Below are 27,785 nucleotides of genomic sequence, written 5' to 3'. Positions count from 1 at the left end.
TATAAAACAAATTATAAATATTATATCTATATATGTGGGACTGAGACACAAGTTATACATACGATAGATTCTCTATGGTTACGGTTTTCATTTGACTATTTAATTTGTCACTGATTGCAGTTGTGACCTATGATAACGATTGTGGTAGGGAGACACTAGTAATAAAAGTAAATAAATTTAATCCGATCAATCTGTTTTATTCCCTCCGATTGTTAATGATTATTATTAATTATCATTGCAGGTGGAAACACTGAGGATGCCATTGAGGGAGAGAAATTAATTACTCGCACTAATATTCATAATTTTTGTTACAGGTAGTGTAATCTGCAAAGGGGAGGCGATTCAAATCGACGTTGTCATTATTGAGTCATCAACAAAATGATTGTCGCTGGAGTTTAGACTGCCCAAAATGTGATTTTACCATGCAGCGGGTCAATGTGTGGTTCATCCATGTCAGTACTCATTGTGCAAAAGGGTACAATTGATTTACGCTTCGAAACTAACGGTTTTTAATGTAATAATTCAATAAATAAATAAGAACACTGCGTTTTCATCGACATTTTTATGTTGCTACACTTTTTAGACAATTCTTTTCAGTGGATGTTGACCAGACTTTTTCCTGATTAACTCTAACATATTTATCATTTTTTTTTGTTTCAGATGTTGATTATGTGCCTGAAGTGCGTGGCCCCAGAACGAGAAAAACGAAAATGTCGAGAGGAAAATTCGTGTGCAATTGTGGAAAGCGGTACATGATTAAAGGAAGCTTAGACAGACACAGGCGTTACGAATGTGGAACTCTACCTTTATTCTCGTGTCCAAAGTGTTTCAGGCTTTTTAAACATCGACATCATGTTCTGTCGCACTTGAAAAAGACGTGCTCGCAAAAATGAAAATTCAAATAACTGGTAGATTTTAGTCAGTTTATGGTTGACTAGTTATTTTTCTTCAGTGAATGAATAAAATTTTGAATAATCAATTTACTCTTTGATTTTGATTAACTGATCTCTGAAAATAGGTATCAACAGATATTAATCCAATGATTATTTTTCTCATTTCAGGAGCTTACATGGACTTTTCCTGGATGAAGCATCTGCACATACCTCCAGTTAAAAAGCCATTCGTTTGTAATATATGTGGAAAGTCCTATATGTGGAGGGAATCACTGCAGAAGCATCAGAGGGTTGAGTGTGGCAAATTGCCGAGTATACCCTGTCCCAATTGCCCGAAACTTTTCAAACATCGACATCATATGCAAATTCACCTGAAAAATTCGTGCCCGGGGTTGAGACCACCGGTGTAATCGTATCTAATCGTGCAATTACTCAACGGCTAATAAATTGTTTTGAATCTACTTGTGTTTCGTTGACATCTACCCCATCTTCAACGACAGAATCATGTGCCATTCAAGGGTTGAAGCTCGTTCACTAATAACCATTCTGTTTTCTATTTTAGAAGATCCAGACCCAAAGGATTGGTTGATGTCCTGCTAGAAGAAAAGATTCACTCACAAATTATTCACAACGCACTACGAATTGACATCGTTTTTCTGCCTCGGTAAATATTTTTTGGATTCATTCCAAAACCGTTTGTCTGTGATTTATGCAAATCAATGGTGAGAGACTCATGAGAACCGAGAATTTATTCACGCCGAAGGTGATCTAGTTAAAAAATTTATTTGGATCTTCAGTAAGTGTAAGATGCTCTCAATAATTCCAGTTTTTTCTATTTAAAAATATCCAGAGTCAACGACTCATTGATAAAGCAGAGAATTCATTGAGAAGATATTGACGACGTAATGAGAATAGTTTGTCCGTTTGAGTGAGGAACCTTTTGGATGAATTCTAGAATAATAATCGTCTGTGTGTAGAGCATTGGGAATGACATTGGTTGATCATTTCAAATTATTTGTTTGGGACTAATAAAAACTTTTGACTGTTCTTCTAGTGGATTATCGACTCACACAGTGCATTGGGTTTCAGTTGCTGAATATACATGTGATGGAGTAGCAGAGAGTGAGACGAGGTGGCATTCAGAAGAAACACATCCCTTCAACTGTCACATGTGCGGCAAATCCTACATGTGGAAAGCATCACTCGGCAGACATCTGCGTGAAGAATGTGGCAAATTACCTCAGTACAATTGCACCTTTTGTGGACGAGAATTCAAGCAAAAGTGTAGCCTCCAGAGGCATTTACGTACGCAACATCACGTCAGACAACCAAGAAGATTACATGCTGATTTCATCATTCAAGATAATCATCAATGAAGATTTCGACAGGAAGATCTGGAACATTTGTCCATCACTGAAGAATTAAAACAATGTTGACATGACTATTTTTTTGTTGAATTCAATTTACTCTATTCCGTTTTATTATTACGATAATTATGACGAAATTGTAATAACTGATTTTCTACTTTATTTATTTATCGTTGAACGCGGAAGAGCCAGTACTGTAATATACCGAAAGAAACCATGAACAATCATTTGAAGAATTGCGCGCGAAGATCGGTGGATTCGATTTTACGAGGTAAATCGAATAACTAGTTCTCCCGAGTGTTGATTCAATGCGTACACTCGCTGGAGAATCGAAAGCATTTTATTATCGATGTGCCATATGAATATTGCTTGCGTCTTTCCATACCGAACCCTCATTGATCCTATTAAACTAACTAGACCGGTATAATTAATCCAATTTATACTGAATAATCAGAGATTTTACAAGGGCATTTATCAATTTACTCATTTCCCCAATACTCGAGGACCCAAAGATGACTAACATCGAGTCATTACTAATGACGAATAATTCTCATGCTACAAAACAATTTCATCTTTTTTTTTTTTAGAGAATCGTGAAGATAAATCTAACGCACGGGATGATTTTGTTTTCAGAGACAAGGAGGATCTATAAAGAATACAACAACCGTACAGATCCATCGCGGCAGATCTACTTCTGCCCTATGTGTGGAAAAGCATACACGCGACCTGATACATTGGGACGTCATGTTAAATATGAGTGTCACAAAGCTCCCCAGTTCATTTGTCCTGTATGCAATAAGGCATCTACCCAGAAGTCCAATTTGCAACGCCATTGCCGGACAATGCATGGAATTAAACTCCTTAATAACAAGCGAACTAAAGTGAAGATGAATCTAATGACTGGCAATATCGGTCTTCACGATAACATTAAATGAATATTTTGAAAGTAGGATAAGAGAAAAAGAAAGCATGGGTCAGTCATTGAAAATGATATTCAATGCGGGGCTTTCTATAGACTGACTCCCTTATTGCATATTTTTTATGCAAATAATTTCGTTAAAAAAAATGTTGTTTCTATATGGTAATCACTCAGAGAGTGGTATATCTTACTGTTGCCTTCTTACGGTGAGTCTGGGTAGAAACAAAAAAGAATAACTAATTACGATAAAAGAGTAAAGACTCATTAATCACGTGGGTAAAGCTATCCATTTGCTCATTAATGTTTAATGTTTATAATATAAGATATTGTATGTTTTTATTGTTTGTCGTTAGAGGGAGAGATTCATGGGGTACACCATCAGCATGGAAGATCATCTTCAAGACATTGAAAAAAAAAATATATCCCCTGTCCTTATTGCACTTATTTTTGTAGCCATTGAAAACTCCAAAAAGATCATTCTAATCAGCCCGCCGGTAATCGTGGCTATTTTGTATCGCGGTTTCAGGAGATCGGCACAGCATCCGTTATGCGGTCGTTCGAACAAATCGCGTATACAACATCATGGCTAATCCATTTCCCTGCTACAAGTGTGGTAGGACATATAAAAACAAGGGGAGCTTGACTCGTCATCTCCACGATGAGTGTGGAAAATTACCCCAGTACATCTGCAGCATCTGCGAGAAGGGATTCAAGCAGAAGGCTAATTTTCAACGACACACCGCCACCATCCATGCTCATCTCTTCAATCGGCCACCATGAAGATCATGCTCAAATAGTTTCATATAGATAAATTCAAATTATTCCTTTAAAAAAATGTTGAAAAACCTATAAAAAAAAGAAAAAAACGTTCAAAATGACCCGAGACAATTTAAATTGTGTAATAAGTAAGAGTTTAGATTCAACGCTGCTACAGCAATATTTGTATATTTCGCCTCAGTCAGAGTTACACAAATTTTACGGTTTTTTTTACTGTATCATTTGATATTTACACCGATCAAGCAACAATAGTTGAAGAATCCCGTAATTATTATCACTGATAATATTTTGCTTTTGAGGCTTTATTGTTCAATAAATAAAAATACTTCAAATGAAGATGAGATAAAAATCTTTTGAACCACGACCAAATCATCCAAGAAGATCCTTCACTAGAAAAAAAAAAGCTCTGAATAAAGCATGACCCCTGAAGGTGAAGCAAGTATGTAGCAAGTACACGAAATGTATTTAAAACGATAATGACGATTGTCTGCGTGTGTTTTTAGCTAATCAACCGTGGAACAGCGGTCACCAGGGACTTGGAGGATTGGAGAATGCCAAACCCTTTCCCTGTCCACAATGTGTGAGATCATACGGCAGTAAAAGTGCTCTAAATCGTCATCTGAGAGAAGAGTGTGGAATGCCCCGACAGCATATCTGTTATTTATGTTCAAGCGCCTTCTCGCAACGTTGCAATCTCCATCGACACGTTTCAACAGTTCATGCACGCGATTCAAAACCACCCAATTTATGATAATCGCCTTCTTGTCAATGAACGTGGACGATAACATTGAAACGAGGGTTTGAAATCCTCAGCGAGCTTTGAAAGTTATTGAATGTAACTATAGTTTTTCTACGTGTTAATAAACTCAGTTGATTGTCTATTAGGAAGGCATTTGCATCATCTCCTCTGTCCTCAACTCCATCGATAATTCTAATCATTAATTTCAGACGAGTTCTTCATTAAATATGGATTAATCCTTGGTATTAATACAATATTATTTTTGTTTCAGATGATATACGACGAAGTAACTCAACTCGTCGCGTCAATCACGAAAATCCATTCAGATGTCATCTGTGTGGACGACAATACGTCTGGTCAGACTCTCTGAAAAGACACTTGAAAAGTGGCTGCAATAAACAGCCAATGTTCTCCTGTCACATTTGCAAACAGAAATTTGAACAGAGACACGACTGTGAGCACCACGTCGTCAGCCTCCATCATACCTACCACTGACTAATATATTAATATCAGTCATTGCTCAAGTCTCCACGATAATCAATAAACTATTAACTATTCCATTATTCACTGTCCAACAGAATTATTCACAAATGACAAATAACTTTTGTATGTTACAGGAATGATAAAAGGGGTAAAATATTGATATGTAATTGATTTTTTACACGATAAGCTTGGACTAGTCTCTAGACATAATGATTATTACTGATGTTTAAAAAACAAATGGATGGATTAACAAATTGTCACACGTTTAAGTTCTCACGTCATTGAAATATCGTTCACCCACGACTTCTACATGTGATAATTTCTTATTTCAGGTTCCTACTCAATGTACGACGACTATTACAAGAGATTGGGTCGTCATTTTTGTCGGAAGTGTGGCAAGGAGTACAGATGGGCACAGTCTCTGGTACGACACGAGAAAGAAGAGTGCGGAAAAGCTCCTCAGCACAGCTGTCCCCTCTGTGGTATTAGAATTCGTCACAAGTGGGTGTTAAACAAACACATGCAGAATGTCCACATGTTCACAGGATCAAATGGCAAGAGAATAGGTCGCTGATGTAACTTCGAGTGACCTTTTTTAATAAAACCAAAAGACTTGTGACGAGATGATTGTTATGAAGAATATAGACAATAAATGAAGTTACGAGAATAAGAGTCCTTTTTTGTCTCTCCTCTTCGTAACAGTAGGGGATTCAACTGTCTAGGATTTCAAGACTAACGCTGATGATATTTTTCAGGATAATTCGAGAGAAAGTGTACGATAAAGTAAGGGCTTCATTTATAACGTTATTAATGGAGTTGATAGTAATTACCTGGTGTAACTAATCCACAGATTATGACAAAAAAAAACCTCTGTAAAATTAAGCTAGTACTGAAGGACTTTGATCCTCATTATCTATCTCATTTAAATTAACGTGCAATGATTTTTTTTTCCTTTCAGATGTTGGGGATTACTCTGGAATGAATTTCTGTCCCAACTGTGGACGACACTATCTCCACAAATCAACCCTGAATCGTCATCTCAAATACGAATGCGGAAAAATTCCCCAATACATATGCTACCTATGCAACAAGGGCTTCAAGCAAAAATCCAATCTGTTCCAACACAATCGACGAGTCCACGGACTATCATCATAATCAAAGCAATACAAATCAATATCCTAGAGAATAATTTTTTTACAGATTAAATTGACTCAGAATAAAACTGTACATTACTGGATGAAACGTATAACTATGCTTCAATGACTATTTTGCTTCGATAAAAATTAACACACTGCTTGGCAGATTATCTTTTTACCATTCTATCTCTCACTTTTTGAAAAAAAAAAAGACAACCCCTGATATTTAATTACACTAATGGAAAAATGCACGATATTATCTGTTTTCAGGGAATTATCGTCCAATGAATTGTCCAAGAAAAAATCTCTATCCGTGTCATAGATGTGGAAAGCTCTACAAATGGAGGCAATCACTGCAGCTACACTTGCGAGCTGAATGCGGCAAGGAGCCACAATTTGGTTGTCGTCCGTGTGCTAAAAAATTCAAACACAAACACAATCTTCTCGCTCATTTTCGAACAATGTCACACCAAGCAACTATTGTCAGACTAAATCGAAAAGCTTGAATACTGTTTGTACAAACTACTAGGATTATAGGAGATTAATGACAAAATATACATTTTTTCAATGAATATTTATCCCGTTTATCCACTGATTATTCAAAGCCTGCATGGTCTAGGATAAATTATATTAATTCTAACTGAGTTTAAATCTACTCTGAAAGGAGTAATTTTCTTATTTGTTCCAGAGCTCATTGCAGCCGCTGTGTATCCATGCCGAAATTGTGGTAAAATTTACACAAACAAGAAGACAATGTGGAATCACAAGATATTCTGTGGTAAGGGACGACAATTTCCCTGTGAATCCTGTGGCAAACGATTTCAACGAAAACATCATCTCGTTAAGCACCTGAGAACCGTCCATAAGTTCGACAATATCGTGGGAGATGTTATCGACAGCAAGAATTGGTTCTACCAGTGAACACTAATTATTTCTTGTGTACATAATTTATTACTAATAAAATCCAATTGTCCGTCTATTCTTCCGTTATCATTGTTGCATTAATCTTGACGTGGGATTAGCTTGAGGGTAGTGATCATCATTTAATACCAATTAAAGTAATCTCTGCTCCATTTTCATTGACTTTTCAGTGTTTCCCATCAAGAAGTGGAGTTGCAAGCTGTGTGGTAGACGTTATGTACGAGAATCATCGCTTTACAATCATGTGCGAATCGAGTGTGGAAAGGAGCCAACATTCGAGTGTCCCTATTGTGGAAGGAAATTCAAGCACAAGCATCGTTATCAATCCCACTTGCAACGAGCCTGTCAATATTGCTAGGTTTTTCACGGACTTTCCATCAACAATGTGATTATTAATAAAAATGAATCAACATTTCTGAGTGACTGATTCTTTCAAGTATCATGCCAACTCTCTTCCTGCCTTCTAGTCGTGCACATTTGTTTTTTTTTACTCTCTGTTTCTCTCTTTTTCTCTCTTTTTATCTCTTTTTATCTTTTCAATCACCAGTCTAATAGTTCTAATCATCGAAGTAATGAATAAATTTGTACACTTTCAGGACCAAGACTGGCGGTGAAAAAAATAGAAAATCTCAAGCCGAGAAAATCAGTGATCCACAAGTGCTACAGGTGTGGAAAGGGTTATCAGTTGGAGACATCACTGAGAAGACATCTGCGATTAGAGTGTGGAGTTGAGCCGAGACAGGGTTGTGATTCATGTGGGAAGAAGTTCAGTCATAAATTCAAATTGACGAATCACATGAGAACTTGCAAACGAAGGAGAAAGCACTCGTAGTTATTAAACTAAAGAACAATGAGGATTTCATTTGACATCAATCACTTGATTCACATTCTATGATTGCATTTCGTGTACAATATGAATCATTCGTAAAATAAAACAATTTACTGTGAATAATCATTAACATTTGATGGATTTATTTGCTGCTTGCCTGGATTTATCAAGTCTCCTAAAAATATAATTGCTGTACCATTTATTCTACGAGTTAGCATGCAGTCTTCGTAGTATATCATTCAAGTAGTATCACAAAAATTACACTAATGTTTGAATTATAATTTCAGGTGTGCGAGGGATAAAATCAGTAGGTGGTCGGAGATTGATCCTGGCAGTAGCACGTAAAGTGCCGATTTTAGCTCGGCAACCAAATGCTAAGACAGAATTGTCGACAGAGCAGGGAGAGATGCAGGGAATGTTCGAGTGTTCAAGATGTGGAAAAGCGTACAGAGCAAGAACATCACTGAGTCGTCATAAAAGACTAGAATGTGGTGTAGTACCCTGTGAAGTTTGTCCACTCTGCAGACGACGATTCAGACACAAATTTGTGTTAAATGCACACGTCGTCGCCTGTCAACGAAGAGTTTCCCAATCGCTTGAGAGGAATCGCCAATAAAACAACACCTCACCCTTTATTCATCCATTATTGCGATTATGTTTATTTGAAACGTTGAATCTCTGAGAGTTTTCTACATTTTTTTTAATTATATAAATTACTCCTTCGTGTGGAATAAATAATGATGACACTTGAGGGATCTGTATTTGTTGAATAATTCATCCTCTCTTTACTTTCTCTCGCAACTATTCTCAACTATTCTGATGGAATTTGAGAGACTCTCAGGTGGAAATTTAAGATCTGCTTAAGTTTTTTTAAGTTATTAACTCGTAGGAAGTGTTGGTGTAATAACTTCAAGTACTAATAAATATTGTTCATCAGATTTGTTGCAGTATGATGATGAGATCCAGTGGATGCCCAGGATAATCGACATACGCACTGTTAAGCCAGGACCATCGCGATTGAAGTGCGTACAGTGTGGAAGACAATTTTCATCAATCTTCAACCTAAAACGCCACATTGAATTCACTGTTCAGTGTGGCAATGGGGGTGAGAGGACTGAATGTACTATTTGTAAGAAGAAATTACGTCCCGACTACATCGCTAATCACATGCTCGCTGTTCATTTGAAGCACAAGAGGAGCAGAAAGCGGCAATCGATGAATCGAGGAACAGAAAATCCACCGACCATTAGACGACTCAAGCAGGCGAATTGAATGCCTTTTGGCATTCCACTAACAAATTTTTTTTCTACTTCTGTGGGTGTAAAATAATAGTGAGAACAAATAACATATTCTCAAACAATATCGTACAACAAATGGAATTAATGAGTCGTTGAACAATTGTGCAAAACACTGCTTGTTGAAGAACCTGTTATTTCTTCTGGTTTCACAGAATGAGATTGATGGGTAATTGTTTTATAAACTCGGAATCTATTCCCTGTTGCAGATTTTTTGGATCGAAAAAGAATTTTATGACAATATTGGGAAGAGAATGCGCCTTTTGCAACTCAAATATAATTTGGATACTGATTTTTTAAAGTATATATATTGTCTATATATTAATAATTATGAATAATATTGAATATTGAATTTTTATGAAAATAAAGAGATTGAATTTAATCACTAGTCCTTGATCTATTTTATCAACTGAATTTCATATTTTTGATTGCAGATTTGTCTAATCAAACGCAAGTCCATGAATTATGTGAAGAAGAAATAGTTTTCACAGCTGAAGCATCATTTTGATATTGAAATTATTTTCTATTTAAATCCAAGTTCAAATCATCAGGAAAAAATAGAGATTGAGTTGAATCTTCCGCTCCTTCGAGTTATCCAAAAATTTTAATCATTCTGTATTCTCTAACTCAAGCCCTAGACCTGAGCACATGTTAATTTTGGAAGCTTTCAACAGCACCACCCCATCTCTGTGAGTTCCACCATGTAGTGTCCCTAATACATTCTATTTACTCGCAGCTTTTGTTTTTTTAAATAAAGAACTTGACGTGAGAATTGAGGACAATTTATGTACATGACTCCTAGATGTCAAATAAATAATTAGAACCCTCTGCTGCTCCACTTATCATCCCCTAGAGATTAATAGCGATACATTTTGCACTCCGACGCACTTGCAACTTGCAACTTGCATCACATTACGTCTGATTCATTCTGTCGCTAATTAATTTGCATGTTCTCCATAATCCTCTGCTGCTTCACAACCCTTAATAAAAAAAAGAAAAACCAACCCCTAACTCGTTTAATTTTTCTGTCAATCAGGCAAAGGGAAGCAGAGATTTCCAAAGCTCGAGGTGAAACCGGATTTGACAGACTTTGGATTGGAGGAGGAAGACGAGAATTTCACGCTGTCCTTTGAATTCGACAGTGACAATTCCGAGAAGGATCACGAGATGTTCGATGTGGATGAGGATTCCGAAGAGGTAATTGACATGAATTACTCGAAGATACGCACCAGACGTCGCAAAAGGCGCAAGAACAATTGCTCGATGACAAGATATGTTTACTGCAGCATATGTGGTAGGCACTTCACTCAGATAAGCAATATGAAGAGACACGAGAAATTCTGGTGTACACCATCGACACTCCAGACAGAAAGCCGGGTCTGCACCCACTGCGGAGAAACATTCAAAACACGAAACAGTACAATTAAGCACTTAATTGATGTTCACAATGAGTAATTAGTTCTACATCACTTTATCTATTTGATTTATCCTATAATTTGAAATTTCAATTGAATACCTTTAATTTGAAGTTATTCATTTTTAGTTTAGTTCAATTTGTCAATGAATTGCGTGAACGTATCGATGGCATTATAGATGTGAAATACTGTAAAATTTAATTATGTAATAAAGATATTTCACCGTATATCGAAGAATTTTGGGTGTAAACTTGAGAGGGATGTATGACCTACTGTTGTTTTCTCTGATCAACAGGTAATAGTGGATGGATTCGAGAACAAGCAAGAGGATTTATCAAATCTATACCCTAAGCATTTGCAAATTGACACAAACTCCTCTTCCCACACGACAACTGAATTCTTCGAATATTAATTTTTTCCTGATGTCGATTGAGAAATATTACAAGAACAATTTCTAATACCAAATGATTTTGATGTTCACAGGGTACGAGATGTACAACCCCCCCCGCATCCTCGATATCGTCCACCCCATGGAGGATATATTCCAAGTGACCCCCTACCCCTCTAGACGTCATCAAGGGACAAGACTATCATCACCGGGAGAGCCTCATGCTCTAGGTAAACCCCTGCAGTACCTCTGTCCCTGTGGCAAACAATACAAATGGGCTGACAGCCTTAGAAGACACCAGAGGGTAGAATGTGGCAACAAGGAGAAGAGATTCCAGTGTCACGTATGCAAGAAGAAATTCAAATACCGATACGACTTGCGCAATCACTTGGTCATCCACAATTCTTATTAATACTCACTAAAAATTTATTGAAAAAGAAAAAGACAATAAACAGGACGAAAACCCATATCGCATCCTTCAATCAACTTCCCGATTTCCCTGGTGATGTCATAACGGTGAACGGTAAATGTTTAATTTTATTTGATCGAATAATAATGAAAAAAAAACGGAGTTATAGATTAAATTGTGTTTGTCCTGCTCCACTGTGTTGTCTTAATCACGAATGGCTTGGTAATCGTACGTATTTTATGCAAACGATTATTTATATTTTCTAGAGTACGCCCGCTCGTCAGTGAGTCCTATCGACTGGTACTATCACTATCAGAGTATGTATCTGCGTTTGGTTGCTGAGAATCAGATTACCGAGGCTAACATTGGTTTAACTGATTACGGTTACGAGGATAGACAGCATGGACAGGTAAATCCGAAAGAGAGTCCTTCGGATAACTCAGGGAATTACTCGGCCCAACCCAGTGGCTACTTCTGTCCCAAGTGTGGAAATGCGTACAGCCGTCCACATTCATTGAATCGTCATATTCGATTTGAATGCGGTGTCGAGCCCCAGTTCGAGTGCCCCATTTGTCACAAAAAATCCAAACACAAGCATAATCTTGTTTTACACATGAGAACTCACCAGAAGTCCCAATAGGGCAATTAATTTAATTAATTAAATTAATTTTTTGATACAGATTCCAGAGAATTAATTCATTTCAAACAAATTCATCTTACTAAATTTAATCTTCACCTATTGCAAAATATTGTTTATTGAAAATACTTAATTTACTCTTATCTAGGTTTAAATTCGTTATTCCATCTTTATCATGATTATTATCACGTTGGAATTAGAATAGTTTATTCATGCGTTCCAAAGATTGAGGGCAGTACTGTTTGCAGTAAATTTTGTTTATTTTTATTTCTGAGAGAAAATGGAAAATGTCTTTCTACTGAATTATTATATTATTAGATGTAAGTATGTAAGTAATACACATCTGTGATGCGATACAGCTCATGGCTGACCAAAACCTCAAGGTAATGAGAAAAATATTTTTCGTAATTACCGTAATGCTACGTCATGAGACAGTGGAATAAATTCCGATAGTCGTATTTAAGAAATGAAGTCTGATATAATACGAGAAATATATACATGTTAAACATTTAATCAATTGTTAAAAAACAAATGTATAATTGACAGAATAAAACTGAAAGATTCATATAATGAGTACTCACCGTTGCAGCATGACTCGATGTTTCAAACAAATTTTTCAATGAGATAATTATTTTGCATGTTTATTTGCCTTTCGTCCTGGTCGCCGTATCCTTTGCCTTCCGGTGGCTTTGGAGACTCATGAGGGATTATTTCTGTTCCAGATAAAAATCGTGGGGAAAGGAAGGATGGCATGTTCAGCTGTCCAAAATGTGGTAGATCATACACTCGAAAATGTAATATGACACGGCATGTCAGACTCGAGTGCGGAGTAGGACCCCAATTTCAGTGTATGCGGTGTGACAGGAGATTTAAACATCGACATCATCTTCGAGATCATGAGAGAACGCATCCTATGGACTTTTTGCATATACACTTGTAATTTTTCAAATTCTTCTTTGATCAATCGTCAAAATTTTCCCGATATTTTCATGCCACAGGAGAAGAATTCTTCTCATGACAAAATATATTATCAAGATCATCACGCCATTTATCAATTCTTTGTTATTGAATCCTCTTCTTACACTCGATATTGTGAATCGGTATTGAAATTGTGGGAATTTTCATTGAGATCATTTGCCCAATTTGTATTTTTAACTGTCGAACCGCACAATCACATGAAATTTAGTTTAATTCGAATCGAGAAGAAATGAGATTTAAAATAATTCCACTTCACTGTCAATTAATAGAATACTTATTATTTATTTTACTTATTCATTAATAAAATCATGTCTCTTCGGACATTTGAAACCGTAAAATAAAAAAGGGTCCGCCATTTTCTCATTTCCGCGCGCTTTAAAAACTGGCGCGTGCGCTCTGCAGAGCTAATGGCGCTGCATTCGCAACATGGCGGTATCTTCCTAAAACAAATGTTTATCGCCGATAATGTGATGTTAAAAATACGTATTTTAATAGTAATGGAGCGTAAATAATTCCCCAATGTCACACAAAAATATCTGCATGACCTGGAAGTCTGTATAAACCGAAAAATCGTCGGTGATCAATTCCAAAACGTGATAGACAACTTGGAGGTTAATTTGAGTGATTGTGAAGTTACTTCGTGGTGCAAAAGATTTATTAAAATCAAGATGTTGTTGAGATGCTGTCAGTATGCAACACGATGCCAGCCTAGGTATTTTGTCACGAGTGCAATTAGAAATTCATTCACGAGAAAAAAATCAGATGCTGAAATCGCTGCTGAGAAGAAACAGAAGACTGTGCATTATGTCACTGCAATTGGATTATTAACTCTTGGTCTGGCCTATGCTGCTGTTCCCCTGTACAGATTATTTTGTCAGGTAACTGCGACATGTCAAGGTTAAATCATCATCAGCTGTTTGTATTATCAACTGATCTGTTATCATTCACCCATTAATTCATTCATGAAATGTTCTACATGTTCTGTTGATTAATGTGGAGGCAATTAATTTAGGCGACGAGCTACGGTGGTACTATAAGTACTCACAGGCCAGAAGATGTCGATAAGATGAAGCCAGTGAAGAACAGAGTCATCAAAGTCCACTTCAACGCCGACATTGGGGCTGCCATGCTTTGGAACTTCAAACCACAACAGAGAGACATCAAAGTGTCCCCTGGAGAGACTGCTCTGGCGTTTTACACAGCGAAAAATCCATCTGACCACCCAGTGATTGGAATTTCTACGTACAACGTTGTTCCCTTCGAGGCTGGACAATATTTCAATAAAATTCAGTGCTTCTGCTTTGAAGAACAGCAGCTCAACCCTCATGAAGAGGTAATGACAATCATAAATTGAAAAACACATCAATTCTATTTTGCGAAGTATTGATTGACTCATGTTTATATTCTTCCACTGAATCAACATTCTATACTTTAAAACAAACAATGATTTTTGTTTACATTAATTTTTATTCATCTATTCATTTATTTATTTCTATCATCTCCATTTGCTGTTGGTGAAAGGCAGTGTTAACATGATTACCTTTTTAATTATCAAAGGTGGACATGCCAGTATTCTTCTACATCGACCCAGAATACGCCGAGGACCCGCGACTAGAGAATTGCGACGACATCACTCTCTCCTACACATTCTTCGAGGCGAAGAAGGGATTGCAATTGCCTGTACCGAGCTACATTAAAAAGCACATTGCTTAGTGCAAGTAGTCTGTGCTTTGGTGGAAATTGTACAGAAGGTTATTGATTAAATGTTAAACTATAATTTAATCCAATCGAGTTATCCATTGCATTTTCCCTTGATCTAAACTCGTGCTGTTTTTATTAATTTGTTTTCTGATGGATTTAGAATCTAAATAGGGCATTGACTGGGTAAGCTCGTCTCAAGCCGCAGACTTTCTCCTTGTCGATGTACATAGCATCGACCTTCAGGGATAAATCGTGTTCTAAACCATTTCTGGTACGCAGGAGTCGCTGGTGCTGGCACTCCAGTTCCTTCAGCATCTTGTGCATCTTCTCTACCTGATGGTTTATGTCCTCGATCTCCTTCTGAAGACTTACGTGGGCATAATCACGACATAACTCCAGCTCTGGACGATGCATTCTGGCCTCTAGACGTGTGTGGGCAACCTTCAGAGCGTAACTTTTGTCAGCTATTGACTTTCTCATTATTTCAAGATTTTTCTCAACATCGAAGATCTCTTGTTGGACCTGAGAAAAAATATATTTATTTTTGGAAATTGACAGAACGTGCGATGAGTGATACCTTGTGGAGATGCTGCTGGAGTTGGTTTTTCGCCTCGAGTAATTCTGAACTTCGTCTTGATAATGCATTGTTTGTACACGTCCAGGTCTCCCACATCTCACGAGACACTCTGTTGACCAATGCCTCGGCTTCTGCCCGCAATTGAACGGATTTTGCTCTTTCAGTCTGGGATTTCTGGACGATTCTGTTTGCTGCATCAGCCCAGGTCTCTTGTTCTGAAACACTTGATGGAATTTCGGAGTGAACGAGTTCGAAGGCCCTCGGGCCTGATCTAGAATTTTTCTGGGAAAGTAACTTTTTTTCAAAATTCAATTTTTGATTCAGTAACTTTCCCTCCCTAAAAATTCTACATCGAGCTCTTACAGATTTTCTCAACAAATTTACGTAATTACCATGGATCATATTTTTCAATGCCAGAATAGTACTGTATCCCATGACTGTAATTATTTAATTGATGACAGAGAGTGTCTATTCCAAGAGCACTCTGTTTATTCTTAAGATCCAACTCGAGTTGATTTTGCGAGGCTCGACAGTTCCTCAACTAAAAAATAATCCATAATTCCTCAGCACTTTGAATCAACTAAATAAATTAATTCCAATGATCTTCCTGTACACACCTGATCCTTGCATCTTTCCAGACAACTCTCAAGTTTTTTCTGATTGCTCTTGAGATTGGAAACTTCGTACAGAAGACACTTCTCCGAGTCATCGTGAACCAGTTCAGTGCTTTTTCTCGCTTCACGATGATAAAGACACTCTTCAGCAATGTGGAGAGGCCCCTCGATGTCCTGGACAGCTTTCTCTAGGACACTTCTGCAATCCTGAAGCCTCTCGCACTCCTGGATGAGTCTCTCTAACTCAGCAGCTACCTCATTCCTCCAGAATGTCACATCCGTTATTCGTTCCCCCAATCTTCTTCCTGTCTCATGTTGAGTTATCTGGATCTTTTCCTCCGCTGCCCTAAACGTTACAATCAATTTTTTAAAACGTGAACTTGAGGATTAATCTCCAAAAAAGGATCTCAAATTTAATTCTTCGTTCAATTAATTCTTCAATTAATTTACTATTAGTAATAAATTAAATAAAATAGAGAATTAATTCTCAATCACTAATAAAGACTAAAATTAGATCAATTTTCAATTTCAAATTTTTTTTAAGGGACGTAAAGAGTCATTAATACCGATCATTGAGTAATTACAAAATTTTCATCTTCTGTCAGTGGATAATTGCGGGGGAATAATAATTGGAATAATTAATATAATTACCGCATAATCTTGACAGCATCATTCCGCATTCTCTCGGAATAATAAGTGTTAGCGTCAGCATCATTATAGAACTTGATCTGCTTCTGGAACCACTCATTGGGAGTGTATCTCGTATGCAGAGCAGACTGTGATGCGTGCACCGGATTCCTCTGATACCCAGTGACTAGATTGGGGAATTTCAGAGGCTCCGTCGTCATCCCCGTCGCTGGATCGACAGCATAAGTCGATATACATTTTCTAGATCTGCATAAATAAGATGTAATCAATTCAATGATTCACAACAGCTGTACGTTAAATCATTGAAATTTTATTCTACTTTTGGGATATTTTATGCTTACAGAGGCACCAACTGTACATTTTCATAGCCAGCACTAGGTCTCCAAGGCATGAGTGTATGATTTTTGTGGTAATCGATTGATCTCACTGGAATTGCCGGCTCCAAACAGGGCATAGAGGAGCCTACGTTGCTCCAAGGTTCGATTTGCTGTTTGAAAATTATTATTATAAGAATAATTTGAACAATTAACGGATGATTAGTACCACCTAGACCGACGATTCCTCGTAAAACTACGAGTCCTTCTATTTCATTTTATTGAATAGGGGAAAAAAATCTCGAGTGAAGTTGAGGAAGGTCAAGGTCCAGAAGCGAGTGTCAGTTCAGTGAGTGAACCGTCATGGCAGATGTTCCAACAGAAGCTCCAGAGCGTACGTTAAAAATTACATTTTCTCCACTAAAATGACAACAATAAAACTACTCTCTGTCCGATAAATCTCTGGGGCAGTTTGCCCTCGTTATTAATGAATTAATAATCATCAATGACTCAATAAAACACTTGTTGAAGACCTGGTCACTCGTGAAGAGGTTATATCTGCTCATAATCCGTATAAAATCCGTCATAATCACGAGTGACAACCACATGACTTTGGATTTAATGAGGAATTAAAATTCTTGATCATTGAAATGTGCAGATTGTCCTGGGACCCAGAGTGATAGTGCAGGAAAGGCATCAGCATGTGCAGGATGTCCGAATCAGAATATCTGTGCGTCGGGTGCCACAAAAGCCCCAGATCCTGGTATAGCTCTTGTGAAAGAGCGACTTGAATGTGTTAAACATAAAATACTGGTATTATCAGGAAAAGGTGGAGTTGGTAAGAGTACGATGACCTCTTTGCTCTCGAGGACACTTGCTGCTGACGATCCCGACAGAAATGTAAGGATTACTGTGACCTCATTAATCAAATCCAGAGTTGACTCTGGATTAATTCCGATTTCACGAAAATCTACGAGTGTTTTTGTTTTTTCTCTGGATTTTTTTCTTTTGTCGTGAACCCAGGGTTAACCGAGAGTCAAGTCTTGGTTTGGTTGGTCAGGGTGATTTATTTAAATGCACTCACCCGTTTTCCTAGTCCCAGCACATCAATGTGATCCTCGATGTACATTGTGTCATGTCAAGAACTGGAAGATATCCTCGTGGTACAGAATACTCTGGGCATATATAGTTATTTGTGTCGTGACAGGCTGTACCAGGGATCGATCGATTCTACCAAATACATCCCCAGGGGTTTTATGTAGTTGATAGACACTTACAGAATCACACACTGGGGTTTATCAGGGTTGGAGGTAAATGAGGCTCTTGTGAAGATTTATTGACTTTTTTTGGGGGATTTTCTGTGTCGCAGGTCGCTGTATTGGATATTGATATTTGTGGACCTTCTCAGCCAAGAGTTCTTGGGGTTCTGGGGGAACAGGTGCATCAGAGTGGTTCCGGGTGGTCACCAGTTGTAAGTTTTTTTTTTCTTCATATTTTAATGACGACAAAAATTTTGAAATTCGGATTTTTGGGGGAAGTCTGTTCGGATTAATTGTTTCTCTATTATCTAGTGGGAGACGTACAATATTTTCTATTGTAGAAATGCTAATATGATTTTCACTATTTCAGTATATTGAGGATAATCTATCGTTGATGTCCATTGGATTCCTTTTGGCCAGTCCAAGTGACGCCGTCATCTGGAGGGGACCAAAGAAAAACGGTAAATTCCCGAAATTTCGTTGGTCGACCTTGGATTTGATATTCTTCATAATTTTCTTTCTGGCGCAGGTATGATTCGACAATTTCTGTCAGAAGTAGACTGGGGATCTCTAGATTATCTTATCCTGGACACTCCACCAGGCACTTCAGACGAGCATTTGTCTGCTACAACATATCTGAAGGGTGCAGGTATCACTGGGGCTGTCGTGATAACAACTCCTCAAGAAGTCGCTTTGTTGGACGTGAGAAAAGAGATTGATTTCTGCAGGAAGGTCAACATTCCGATCCTGGGGACCATCGAGAATATGAGTCTGTTCGTTTGTCCCAAATGTAAAAATACGGCTGAAATTTTCCCAGCGTTGACCGGTGGAGCTAGGCAAATGGCCAAAGATCTGGATATCGAGTTCTTGGGGGCTGTACCGTTGGATCCACTCCTGGCAAGATGCTGTGATGAGGGGAAAAATCCACTCACTGACATGCCAGAATCGCCGGCTGTGGCCGCCGTCAAAAATATTGTGTCCAGTGAGTCTTTTTGATTTTACAGTAATTTTAAAATCGAATATTAATCTGTAAATTATTGATCTTCTGACTTTTGTTGCAGGGATAGTCGAAAAGTGCGAAAAGAATGAGAGGAATATCTCAAGTGCTGAGTAATTCCATAAATTTTAATGCATAACAGCTGCTATTTTAATAAGCAATAAATATTGTATTTCGTAAAAAATAAAATTGTCTAACCGGAAACGGACAAAAGTCCACTGGACACTTTTCATTTACAGATATCGATAAATAAATTTTTGTGTGGAGATAAATCACTGATCATTCTGACATTTTGGGTTGTAAAAAAATGGAGTAAATGAAGTCAGTGTGTATTGTAATCATCGTCATCTTCCACGAAGAAATCTGTAGATTCTAGACCTGCTGGCAAATGATTTCTGCTTTTATCGTCCATTCTCACTAAATTCCGGCCTGTTAATAAAAAAAAATTCAATCTTTGAGCCAAGGAAATTTCACCAAAAATATATAACCAATCATGCCAAAAAAATCTCAATCTATTAACTTCCTACTGAATATTTTCTACGAAACACTTCATTTTTGAATTCAATATTTTTACGTATTTTTATTCAAATAATGTGAAGGTTAATGGATATTTTATTTAAATCCACGTACCGACAGTGACTTGTAATTTTCTTTGAGAAGACGTATCCCGGATAAACATTGGGACTGATGGCTGTGGGCCTTTGTGATCGGCAATTATCTTCTGGACACGCCTGAGGGCTGAATCAATAGTTCTAGCTTTGGTAGCTTTACACAGATAACAGACACATTGTGCCAAGATCACATCACACTCCGGCATCCCGATCATTTGACAACTATGCATAGTATGAACAGCAGTATCTGAAATAAAAAAAAGAATTAACTTGTTACAATTAAATTATTTACAATAATTCAACGGACTAGGAGCAGGTGCGATGATAATTTCGGAAGGGATGAGACTTCCATTGGATTCAACTAACCCAAAGCATCAGGATCATCAAAAGCGACATCTTCACTGGCAATTCTAATCAATCGTTTCCCAATGAAGACTGGATCCTCTCCACTCGCCATCAGCCTCGCCAGCCAATACAAAGCTCCATTGGCATGACTATCCTTAATACATTTATGCATTGCAGCCACCAAATCCTGATTCCTGTCGCTCTCCCTCTCTGACATAGAATATGCCTTTTCCAGATTTGATTTAACATCTCTTAAACTAATTCTCGGTACTCCTTGGGCTCCTCTTCCTCTAGATTTGACAGTGAGTTCCAGACTACTTAAAGCAACTCTGGCATCTCCATCGCAGACTTCTGCCAGCCAATCCAAGGCCTCTCTCTCAATCAGAAAGTCTTCCTCATGTCCTTTTTCTTCGGATTGATTCTTCGGAATGATGCCACCCTCTAGGGCTGTCACTGCTCTCTGCAGAATCTGTGTCACGTCTTTTGAGGACAATTTTTCCAACGAAAAAACTCTACATCGACTCAGAAGGGCTGAGTTGAGACTGAATGATGGGTTTTCTGTGGTCGCACCGATGAGAATAAATATTCCAGCCTCAACGTGTGGCAGAAAAATGTCTTGCTGAAGTTTGTTGAACCTGTGGATCTCATCCATGAAGACAACTGTTCTACGATTGTTCTTGGATTCTGCCATTGCAGTTGCAACTGCCTGTCGAATATCAGCAATACCAGAGGATGTTGCTGAAAGTTTGACGAATCTAGTGTCCAAGCTGCCCCTCTTCTTCGTCATCTTGGCAATGATGTTGGCTAGAGACGTCTACGAACATCAATTAAATTAATAAAACTCAATTAAAACTGGACGATTCACCTTTTTACCTTGCCACAGCCCGGAGGACCCCACAAAATCATACTGGTCACTTCTTTCTTCTCCATCAACTGCCCCAGAACTGTCTCAGACCCCACCATGTGCTTCTGCCCAATATAATCACTGAAATCAACAGGTCTCAGTCTTTCTGCCAATGGCACGTGCTCTTTGACACCTGACGTTTTCTTCTTAGACATTTCTCCACCAAATCGTGAATTAGAACTGAACATCTCAACTTTTTTGGATTTCAAATTATCTTTATTTAATTGTTGTCCTCCAGAGGCCTGGGGCTTTGTATCAACATCTGGGATTTCCTGAACTTTGGGCTTCTTCAGATCTGGTTTCTCACTATTTAAGAATGGAAATGTCCTCTTACTGACTGATGCAGAAGGTGTCCGATTACTCTCACTAAATAGACACCTGTCCACATGATTTTCAATCTCAGTCACTGGAAATATCTCTGAACAAACTGGACATTCCATATTTTCAATTAATCCATGCACTCACTGTTTTGATTACTCTGTTCGCTCTGTTCTAACGAGAACTAGCGGCTTGCGCTAATGACCTGCGCAATATCCCATAAATATTTCTAGAATATAGGAGTCTCTAACCTGGAAATTCTTCGAACAGTTCAACAAGTGAAAAGCAGTCGGAATTATTAAAAACACTGTGACCATGTGATAAAAACGTCAAATCAAAGAGTTCTTCGAAAATAATTTCACCTGGCGTATTCGCTTGATGAATTCATCGCATGTACTAAATGAACAATTAAATAAATAACAATGGAATTGCTGTCAGAGGATCAGCGATACAGAATCGAGCAAGAGGAGTTCGTCTCAAACCATGGGGGCAACTCCCCCATGGAAATAATTTTCCTGATGCTGCCAAACCTCTTCACCATCAGTCTAACTCATCTCGTGGTCTTGAAATACTCGAGGAAAGTCTCTCATAATATCCAAACGTCTATCGAATTCATCCTGAATGTCGTGCCCTGCGTCCTCTGCTGTACGATCCTCTCAGAGTACACGAAAATCGTCTCCATCGTCCTGGTGATAGCATCAGTGCTGATTTTCAGAAGTATTCATCAGCTCCCCAAGGAAATTCGCCTGGAGAAATCGACGAAGAGAATTCCATTCCTGACCCATTTCCGAGCGCTCACCAACATCATCACAGCAATCTGCATTTTGGCCGTTGACTTCAGGGTCTTCCCCAGGAAATTCGCCAAGACCGAGCTGTATGGATACAGTCTGATGGACACCGGGGTTGGGCTTTTCGTAATGGCAAATGCCCTCGTGGCCCCTGAAGCCAGGGACTCTCTGGATGCACCCAGAGGGAATATGATGAGGAGACTCTCTGAGAATGCCAGAGTCTGCCTCAAAGGATCAGCTCCACTCCTGATCCTCGGGTTTGGACGGTTTCTGGCTGTTGAATATTCGGGCTACCAGAAACATGTATCTGAATACGGGGTTCACTGGAATTTCTTCATCACTTTGGCCTTCGTAAAGATATTCACCAGCACCATATCAAACGCCATCAGCTCAAAATTCGCTGGACTGACTGGACTCTGGATCATTATAATGCATGAGTACGCATTGAGCACAAATGGACTGAAGGAGTGGGTGTTGGGAAATACTCCGAGGGTTGATTTCGTTTCTGCCAATCGAGAGGGGCTTGTCTCGGTTCCTGGATACGTTGGGCTCTATCTCATGGGAATTGCTGTAGGAAGAGTCATTCACATGACGTACAACTCATCCAGGAGGCATGCCCTTTTCACCAAGTACAAGAGTCATGGGTTTGAATTTACGTGCAACAAATTTCTTCTTGTTCTGGTCACCAAACTGTTTTTTATGTCGTGCATTTGTTGGGCTGTAACTTTAATCTGTGAATCGAGGTTTGGAGTTTCTAGGAGGCTCACTAATGCTGGGTATTGCTTCTGGATTGTAGCACTCAGTGCTACTGTCATCAACGGATTGCTGCTGGTGGATATACAGGTAGACATTGTCATGCAGATTGTCAGTGGGAGGAAGAAGGGCAGGAGTGAAAACAGAAGAGTTACTTTTGAGGATAATGATGAGGGTGAGGGGGTGAGGATTACACCCGAGATTTTTGAGGCTGTTAATTATAATGGACTTACTTTTTTTCTTCTTGCTAATTTGATGACTGGGATTGTTAATATGAGTATGCGAACTCTCTACGTGGAGGATTTTAATGCTCTTCTGGTGATTATTTTTTACATTGTGGCGGTGGTTTTGGTTTCTGTGATTCTTCACAGGTACAAACTTCAAGTGAAGTTGTAATTGAAAAATATGTACATCCTACAAAAGTCTGAGCGTTTTATTGATTTCTGTGGGTTGAAGAGATATGTACAGTTTTCCATAGGAAAATAATGAGTTTTCAGTTGAGACTGAGATTGAGATTCATTTGAGCAGTACATTGGAATGGTTTTCTCATTTTAGAGTATTTAAAAGACATCTGGGTAAATGGTAACTGGAGAAAACTTCGGTGCTAAGAGTATTTCTTCCCACAAACTTCATAATTCCTGTCTCGATGTGCTAGGGGCATCTTCGCGTGACTCTATCCCCGTCGACTTTCTATTAAGAAATTCCTGAAAGTCTTCATGGTTCTTTACGTGCTCCGCCGCAAGCGCTACAATTCTCACGAACTCGTCAGTGTCAAAACTGTAGTTTGTGAATTTAGCGTGTGCACCACCATCTGGATGAGTCCCCTTCGAGAAAAAAAGAATATTTTAAATTTAAAATTTTGTTGAGGAATGAAGAACGAGAGGAGAAATGGAATGATAATTGATGGGTTCAAAGGCACTTACAGGGTCTTGCTGTACCAATTTTTCACCGTCTTCCCACGTAAAGTATTTTACACCTCGCAATCTTGCGAGATCTTTGTAGCAACCAGCGTCTTCACAATTGTATCTAAATGTAAAAAATTATTGAGACCAATTACAGTTTGACAGCTCCTGAGATTTTCAATTATAAAAATTTATTAAAAAAATATCCAGGGATTTATTTCGAGGATATAAATCCCTGGGTGCCAGTGCAATAATTCTCTGCGATCACTGAACAATTTTTGGTCAAGAAGAACTTACAACTCAAATACAGCAGCCCAATCAGGTAGAAACATAGCATGGGTCAACCCAGCACCGTGAATTCCAATAAAAACGTCAGTGTTTCGGGTAATGTCCAGTTGTTTCTTAAAAGACACATCTCTGTTGTATATCACCTGAAACAAACCAGAAATAAAAATCAAAGACCAAGAGAATTGTGCTTCAAGTATTTCACCGTACCTTTTTCACTTTATACTCAGGATTTTTCTTCAAAGCTTCTACTAACTCATCCTCGTTGAGAATTCTTCGATATCTCGTGTCTCGGCTCAGTAAAGTCACTCGAATTTTATCACTTTTCCTTTCACGAAGTGGAATATTCAGTCTGTGAAGTATGTGTTCACTGAAAGCCTTGAATAGACCACTTTTTTCACAGCCATAAATCTGAAAAGGCATTTTTAGCAGTTAAAAATATGAAGGGAAGGAATTTTGTCAAAGAAAAAATGGCAGAACTTGAGAAAAATCTTTTTGAAATCCAATCACATCTTTAGTCAAACGCAATAATAATTACCAATGGAGTATTATAATAAAGCCCGAATATCATCCTCGGCAACAGTGGGAACACAATATTCTTGAAGCACACCGTCTTCCCTCGAAAAGTCTTGAGGTCCCACAAGGGATTTTTCGTGAAAGCCTCGAATGTATCTTGAAACGCAGACCGGTAGCTTAAAAAAAATCAATACACAATTTAAAAAATATTAAATTGATAATCCCAAGTCAATAGTACAAATGAAAATAAATTTGAAAAACCAAGAAAATGAACGTGACCCGCAACAGACGATTTAAAATGGATTTTTAAATGAAAAATAATGAAAAAAACGCAACGATTACGAGAAAAATAATTAAGACTGAATAGCGTCTGTTTCGGTTGAGCCTTCAGGGTTCGAACAGAAATCCAGCAGACCATAAAATAATTATTCAATATCATAATCATTCGCTGATATATTCACCTGTAGCTTTCCCAGATCATTATATGATTATCAGTACTGAATGCCGTTGGGTGAGACAGATTGACGTGTAGCGAAGCGTAGAGATTGAAAAAATCACAGAAGTGGTGGTACAAGTTTACTGCTGCAACATAGGTGTTGCTGTCAAGTTTGAAAAAAATTATTCAAATACCCTTGATATTATTAATAGCGTAGAAATTTTCTCTTTAAAATTCACTCACTCGCGTCTATTTTCATGAGGAAAGTTGGCTTTTCTACAACAATGTCGCAGTCACCATCGATTATCGGCCGTCGTTTTAACTTTCGAAAGTTCCGGATCTCAGGGCCCCAGGATTGGAGTGCACTGATGTGATCGGCGTTGTCCTCCAGTCTCTTCTTATGGAGTCTTGAATAATAATAGATGATCATGATTTTAAATCCCACAGATCTTTAATAAGACGATAAACTCACGTGCAATAGCCACCGATGTCTCCCTCCCTCAAGACATCCATTTTATATCTAATTGGTTCAGTTCTGTGCACCAAATTAGTGAAGTTAATCATGATATTCCTTCCCCGGCAGAACCTCAGGTGCTCTGAGCATTCCAGTGATGAATCATCCTGTTGATTATAAGTGTGATGTAATTTAATACAAATTAAAATATTCTCGCTTATTCACTCTACAGTGAACGATTTAATAATATTTATGGAATAATTATTCAATTTTTATCGTTTTACTATTGTGTCGTGAACTTACTATGAACAGGGGCTCGCAGACGACCATCATCTCACGTCTCTGGTCCCTCACATATCCAAAATCACCCTGGGCGTAAAATGTTTCCACTTGCGCCTCTTTCGTTGCTACCCAGCCCTTGTGGTCTCCGGGACAATGAGGAATTGAGAAAGCGTTTTCAGGTTTACAGTTATCCTCATAGCCCCAACATCTCTCCTTGATTAATTCATTCTACGTAACAGATATTATTGTCATTTGTGTCATTCGGTTTTCAGTAATTACTTTCTCCTAAACTAGGACCGAATCATCAAGACATTAAGAGTGTCCTGATAAATCTAATAATCTAGGTACTCCTAAATATTTTCTCCCAGTTTCAAGACGACTCAATTAAAATAAAAATGAAATTAATCCTATTAATCAAATAATTAATCAACTAATGAAAAAACAATTAGTTATTTTTCTAAATCCCAAGATTTTTCCATAAAATTGTTAATTTTTTGTTTTAAGAGAATAAATTATTAGGGGGAGGCGTTAAAAGAGAGAGAAAAATTGGAGAGGTGATAGACATAGACATACCTTATAAGGACAGCGATGATCCTCCCGGCACTGTCTAGCTCTGGCCGGAAAAGAATTAAAATAGTACTTGATATGTTCCGGTGGTAAATCAATCTCCGAGTAATTATCCACCCCATCAGCAGCGATAAAAATAGCGAATAAAATAGCGATCCTCCTGGAGTAACAGCTCATGGTGATGTGGTCAATCACTGGAATAACAACATGAGTCTCACACCGGAAGAATATTATGCTTGGCTCGTTAAACTGACTTGGTGGTGAGGAATCGAGTGACTGAACGTGGAAAAACCACCTGAAGGCACAGGTGGGTGTATGACCTCAGTTACCAGTAGCACTGGATGAATACTGGGTCTTTCACTCGGTTTAAAGTTTAACTATCACGATAAATGTTGGAGAGGGGATGGAGGGAACAATATGAAAAGAAGAAGGGAAGTTGCACGTGAGTTGGTTACAGGAATTCACCGGCTTGCCTTGAAGTAACAGATGCCAAAGGAAATTGTGGGGGTGTATCATTATTCCATCAAATACATAATTGATTACCCCCATGGATACATCCGGCTGTTCCCCTCGTTACTCATTGATTCATTTCAATCAGTAGTCATTAGAAATTTATTTAGTTACTTACTCTTCTAATTGAGATACTCCTAGGTGTGATTCTGGAATTATTCGAACGTGTGAGGCAGATGCTTGAACCCGTTTTACCACCATCTGGAAATTTTCACTCTCTGCCGATCGTACCACTTGCACTTTCCATATCTGCGATTCGATCAGCTGTGGAGAATTTTTTTTTAATGATGCAGAGGAGATACTCCAGAAAACCGCTGGGGCACGTGGTGACGTGGATAGCGCATGTGCGATTTTTTTTTAATCGAGGGACTTACCGACTGTTGGTGATGGAGATTATCGACCAGCTGGTTATGTCTTATCAGTTGTCGATCGGTTATTGCTGGTTCGTAAATGATTATCGAGATTATCATACATTGATACCGATCGATTGAGGATAAATTAGTTGACTGAACTAGTGATATCCTTTAGTAAAAAAAAGCATGGACTGGACATGTAAAAAATGTCATTAGAAATTATAGGAGAGATCAGCAGCGCTTATGGCAAAGGTTAAACAGCGATTTTCGTAACTGCAGTTATGGAAGTGAATCAGAGGCGGGACCCGTGAATAAGGCATAAGGGTGGTTGGTTGGTTGATCTGGTTGGTTGGTTGATCTGGTTGGTTGGTTGATCTGGTTGGTTGGTTGGTTGGTTGATCTGGTTGGTTGGTTGGTTGGTTGATCTGGTTGGTTGGTTGGTTGGTTGATCTGGTTGGTTGGTTG

The 27,785-nt window shown here is 38.2% G+C and overlaps 9 protein-coding genes across 20 annotated transcripts in view; 6 read left to right on the top strand and 3 right to left on the bottom strand.

The window, feature by feature from the left end:
• Nucleotides 1-13,163, top strand: part of LOC105264086 (longitudinals lacking protein, isoform G) — a 91,356-nt gene extending 78,193 nt beyond the window's left edge. The window contains exons 7-8 of one of the 10 annotated variants that reach the window (XM_011300725.1): nt 7,406-7,620; nt 7,832-7,980. In XM_011300725.1, the coding sequence (XP_011299027.1) occupies nt 7,406-7,593 (188 nt within the window). In that variant the 3' untranslated portion in view covers nt 7,594-7,620; nt 7,832-7,980. Of the gene's footprint in view, nt 1-1,982; nt 2,322-2,893; nt 3,680-5,510; nt 5,811-6,136; nt 6,540-6,584; nt 6,887-7,405; nt 7,621-7,831; nt 7,981-8,351; nt 8,758-9,001; nt 9,643-10,395; nt 10,930-12,930 lie in introns of those variants that run through there. The other 9 variants (XM_011300717.1, XM_011300675.1, XM_011300679.1 and 6 more) reach the window with 9 other exon arrangements.
• Nucleotides 4,304-4,881, top strand: LOC105264089 (transcription factor che-1-like). 2 transcript variants are annotated; one of them, XM_011300727.1, is made up of 2 exons: nt 4,304-4,395; nt 4,460-4,864. In XM_011300727.1, exons 1-2 carry the CDS (start codon nt 4,374-4,376, stop codon nt 4,705-4,707), a joined length of 270 nt encoding a protein of 89 aa, XP_011299029.1. In that variant the 5' UTR covers nt 4,304-4,373; the 3' UTR covers nt 4,708-4,864. The 2 variants fall into 2 exon arrangements, with proteins under 2 accessions (XP_011299029.1, XP_011299030.1); XM_011300728.1 differs by having other exon boundaries at nt 4,312-4,386; nt 4,460-4,881.
• LOC105264091 (zinc finger protein 182) lies at nt 11,392-12,760 on the top strand. Its single transcript, XM_011300729.1, has 2 exons — nt 11,392-11,685; nt 11,838-12,760. Exons 1-2 carry the CDS (start codon nt 11,472-11,474, stop codon nt 12,209-12,211), a joined length of 588 nt encoding a protein of 195 aa, XP_011299031.1. The 5' UTR covers nt 11,392-11,471; the 3' UTR covers nt 12,212-12,760.
• Nucleotides 13,164-13,594: 431 nt separating the features above from the next.
• On the top strand, nt 13,595-14,968 carry Cox11 (Cytochrome c oxidase copper chaperone COX11). The gene is made up of 3 exons (XM_011300668.1): nt 13,595-14,064; nt 14,199-14,519; nt 14,744-14,968. The coding sequence occupies exons 1-3, from the start codon at nt 13,855-13,857 to the stop codon at nt 14,897-14,899; spliced, it is 687 nt and encodes a 228-aa protein (XP_011298970.1). The 5' UTR covers nt 13,595-13,854; the 3' UTR covers nt 14,900-14,968.
• A 59-nt stretch (nt 14,969-15,027) lies between these two features.
• LOC105264083 (tektin-3-like) lies at nt 15,028-18,381 on the bottom strand. Its single transcript, XM_011300669.1, has 7 exons — nt 18,125-18,381; nt 17,068-17,213; nt 16,730-16,972; nt 16,082-16,424; nt 15,857-16,005; nt 15,465-15,687; nt 15,028-15,409 (listed from the first exon to the last, which is right to left on the bottom strand). The coding sequence occupies exons 1-7, from the start codon at nt 18,167-18,169 to the stop codon at nt 15,044-15,046; spliced, it is 1,515 nt and encodes a 504-aa protein (XP_011298971.1). The 5' UTR covers nt 18,170-18,381; the 3' UTR covers nt 15,028-15,043.
• Nucleotides 17,307-19,583, top strand: Nubp1 (NUBP iron-sulfur cluster assembly factor 1). Its single transcript, XM_011300670.1, has 6 exons — nt 17,307-17,434; nt 17,699-17,940; nt 18,410-18,511; nt 18,670-18,760; nt 18,829-19,281; nt 19,361-19,583. Exons 1-6 carry the CDS (start codon nt 17,404-17,406, stop codon nt 19,411-19,413), a joined length of 972 nt encoding a protein of 323 aa, XP_011298972.1. The 5' UTR covers nt 17,307-17,403; the 3' UTR covers nt 19,414-19,583.
• LOC105264085 (ATPase WRNIP1-like) lies at nt 19,475-21,647 on the bottom strand. Its single transcript, XM_011300671.1, has 4 exons — nt 21,126-21,647; nt 20,274-21,066; nt 19,927-20,154; nt 19,475-19,725 (listed from the first exon to the last, which is right to left on the bottom strand). The coding sequence occupies exons 1-4, from the start codon at nt 21,594-21,596 to the stop codon at nt 19,619-19,621; spliced, it is 1,599 nt and encodes a 532-aa protein (XP_011298973.1). The 5' UTR covers nt 21,597-21,647; the 3' UTR covers nt 19,475-19,618.
• A 77-nt stretch (nt 21,648-21,724) lies between these two features.
• Nucleotides 21,725-23,437, top strand: LOC105264080 (Phosphatidylinositol glycan anchor biosynthesis class W a). Its single transcript, XM_011300664.1, has one exon. The coding sequence runs from the start codon at nt 21,897-21,899 to the stop codon at nt 23,409-23,411; it is 1,515 nt and encodes a 504-aa protein (XP_011298966.1). The 5' UTR covers nt 21,725-21,896; the 3' UTR covers nt 23,412-23,437.
• On the bottom strand, nt 23,431-27,287 carry Eogt (EGF-domain O-GlcNAc transferase). Of its 2 annotated transcripts, none has more exons than XM_011300665.1 (11): nt 27,086-27,287; nt 26,464-26,651; nt 25,912-26,118; nt 25,627-25,775; nt 25,398-25,561; nt 25,180-25,300; nt 24,741-24,894; nt 24,413-24,613; nt 24,215-24,348; nt 23,939-24,041; nt 23,431-23,839 (listed from the first exon to the last, which is right to left on the bottom strand). In XM_011300665.1, coding segments are annotated over exons 1-11 (1,617 nt in total). In that variant the 5' UTR covers nt 27,087-27,287; the 3' UTR covers nt 23,431-23,644. The 2 variants fall into 2 exon arrangements, with proteins under 2 accessions (XP_011298967.1, XP_011298968.1); XM_011300666.1 differs by having other exon boundaries at nt 25,180-25,297.
• Nucleotides 27,288-27,785: the final 498 nt, after the last annotated feature.

Source organism: Fopius arisanus, unplaced genomic scaffold, assembly GCF_000806365.1.
Source record: "Fopius arisanus strain USDA-PBARC FA_bdor unplaced genomic scaffold, ASM80636v1 scaffold00019, whole genome shotgun sequence".
NCBI lineage: Eukaryota > Metazoa > Arthropoda > Insecta > Hymenoptera > Braconidae > Fopius > Fopius arisanus.
The sequence above is the reverse complement of the archived record's forward strand: the minus strand, read 5'-3'. Positions and strand labels throughout refer to the sequence as shown.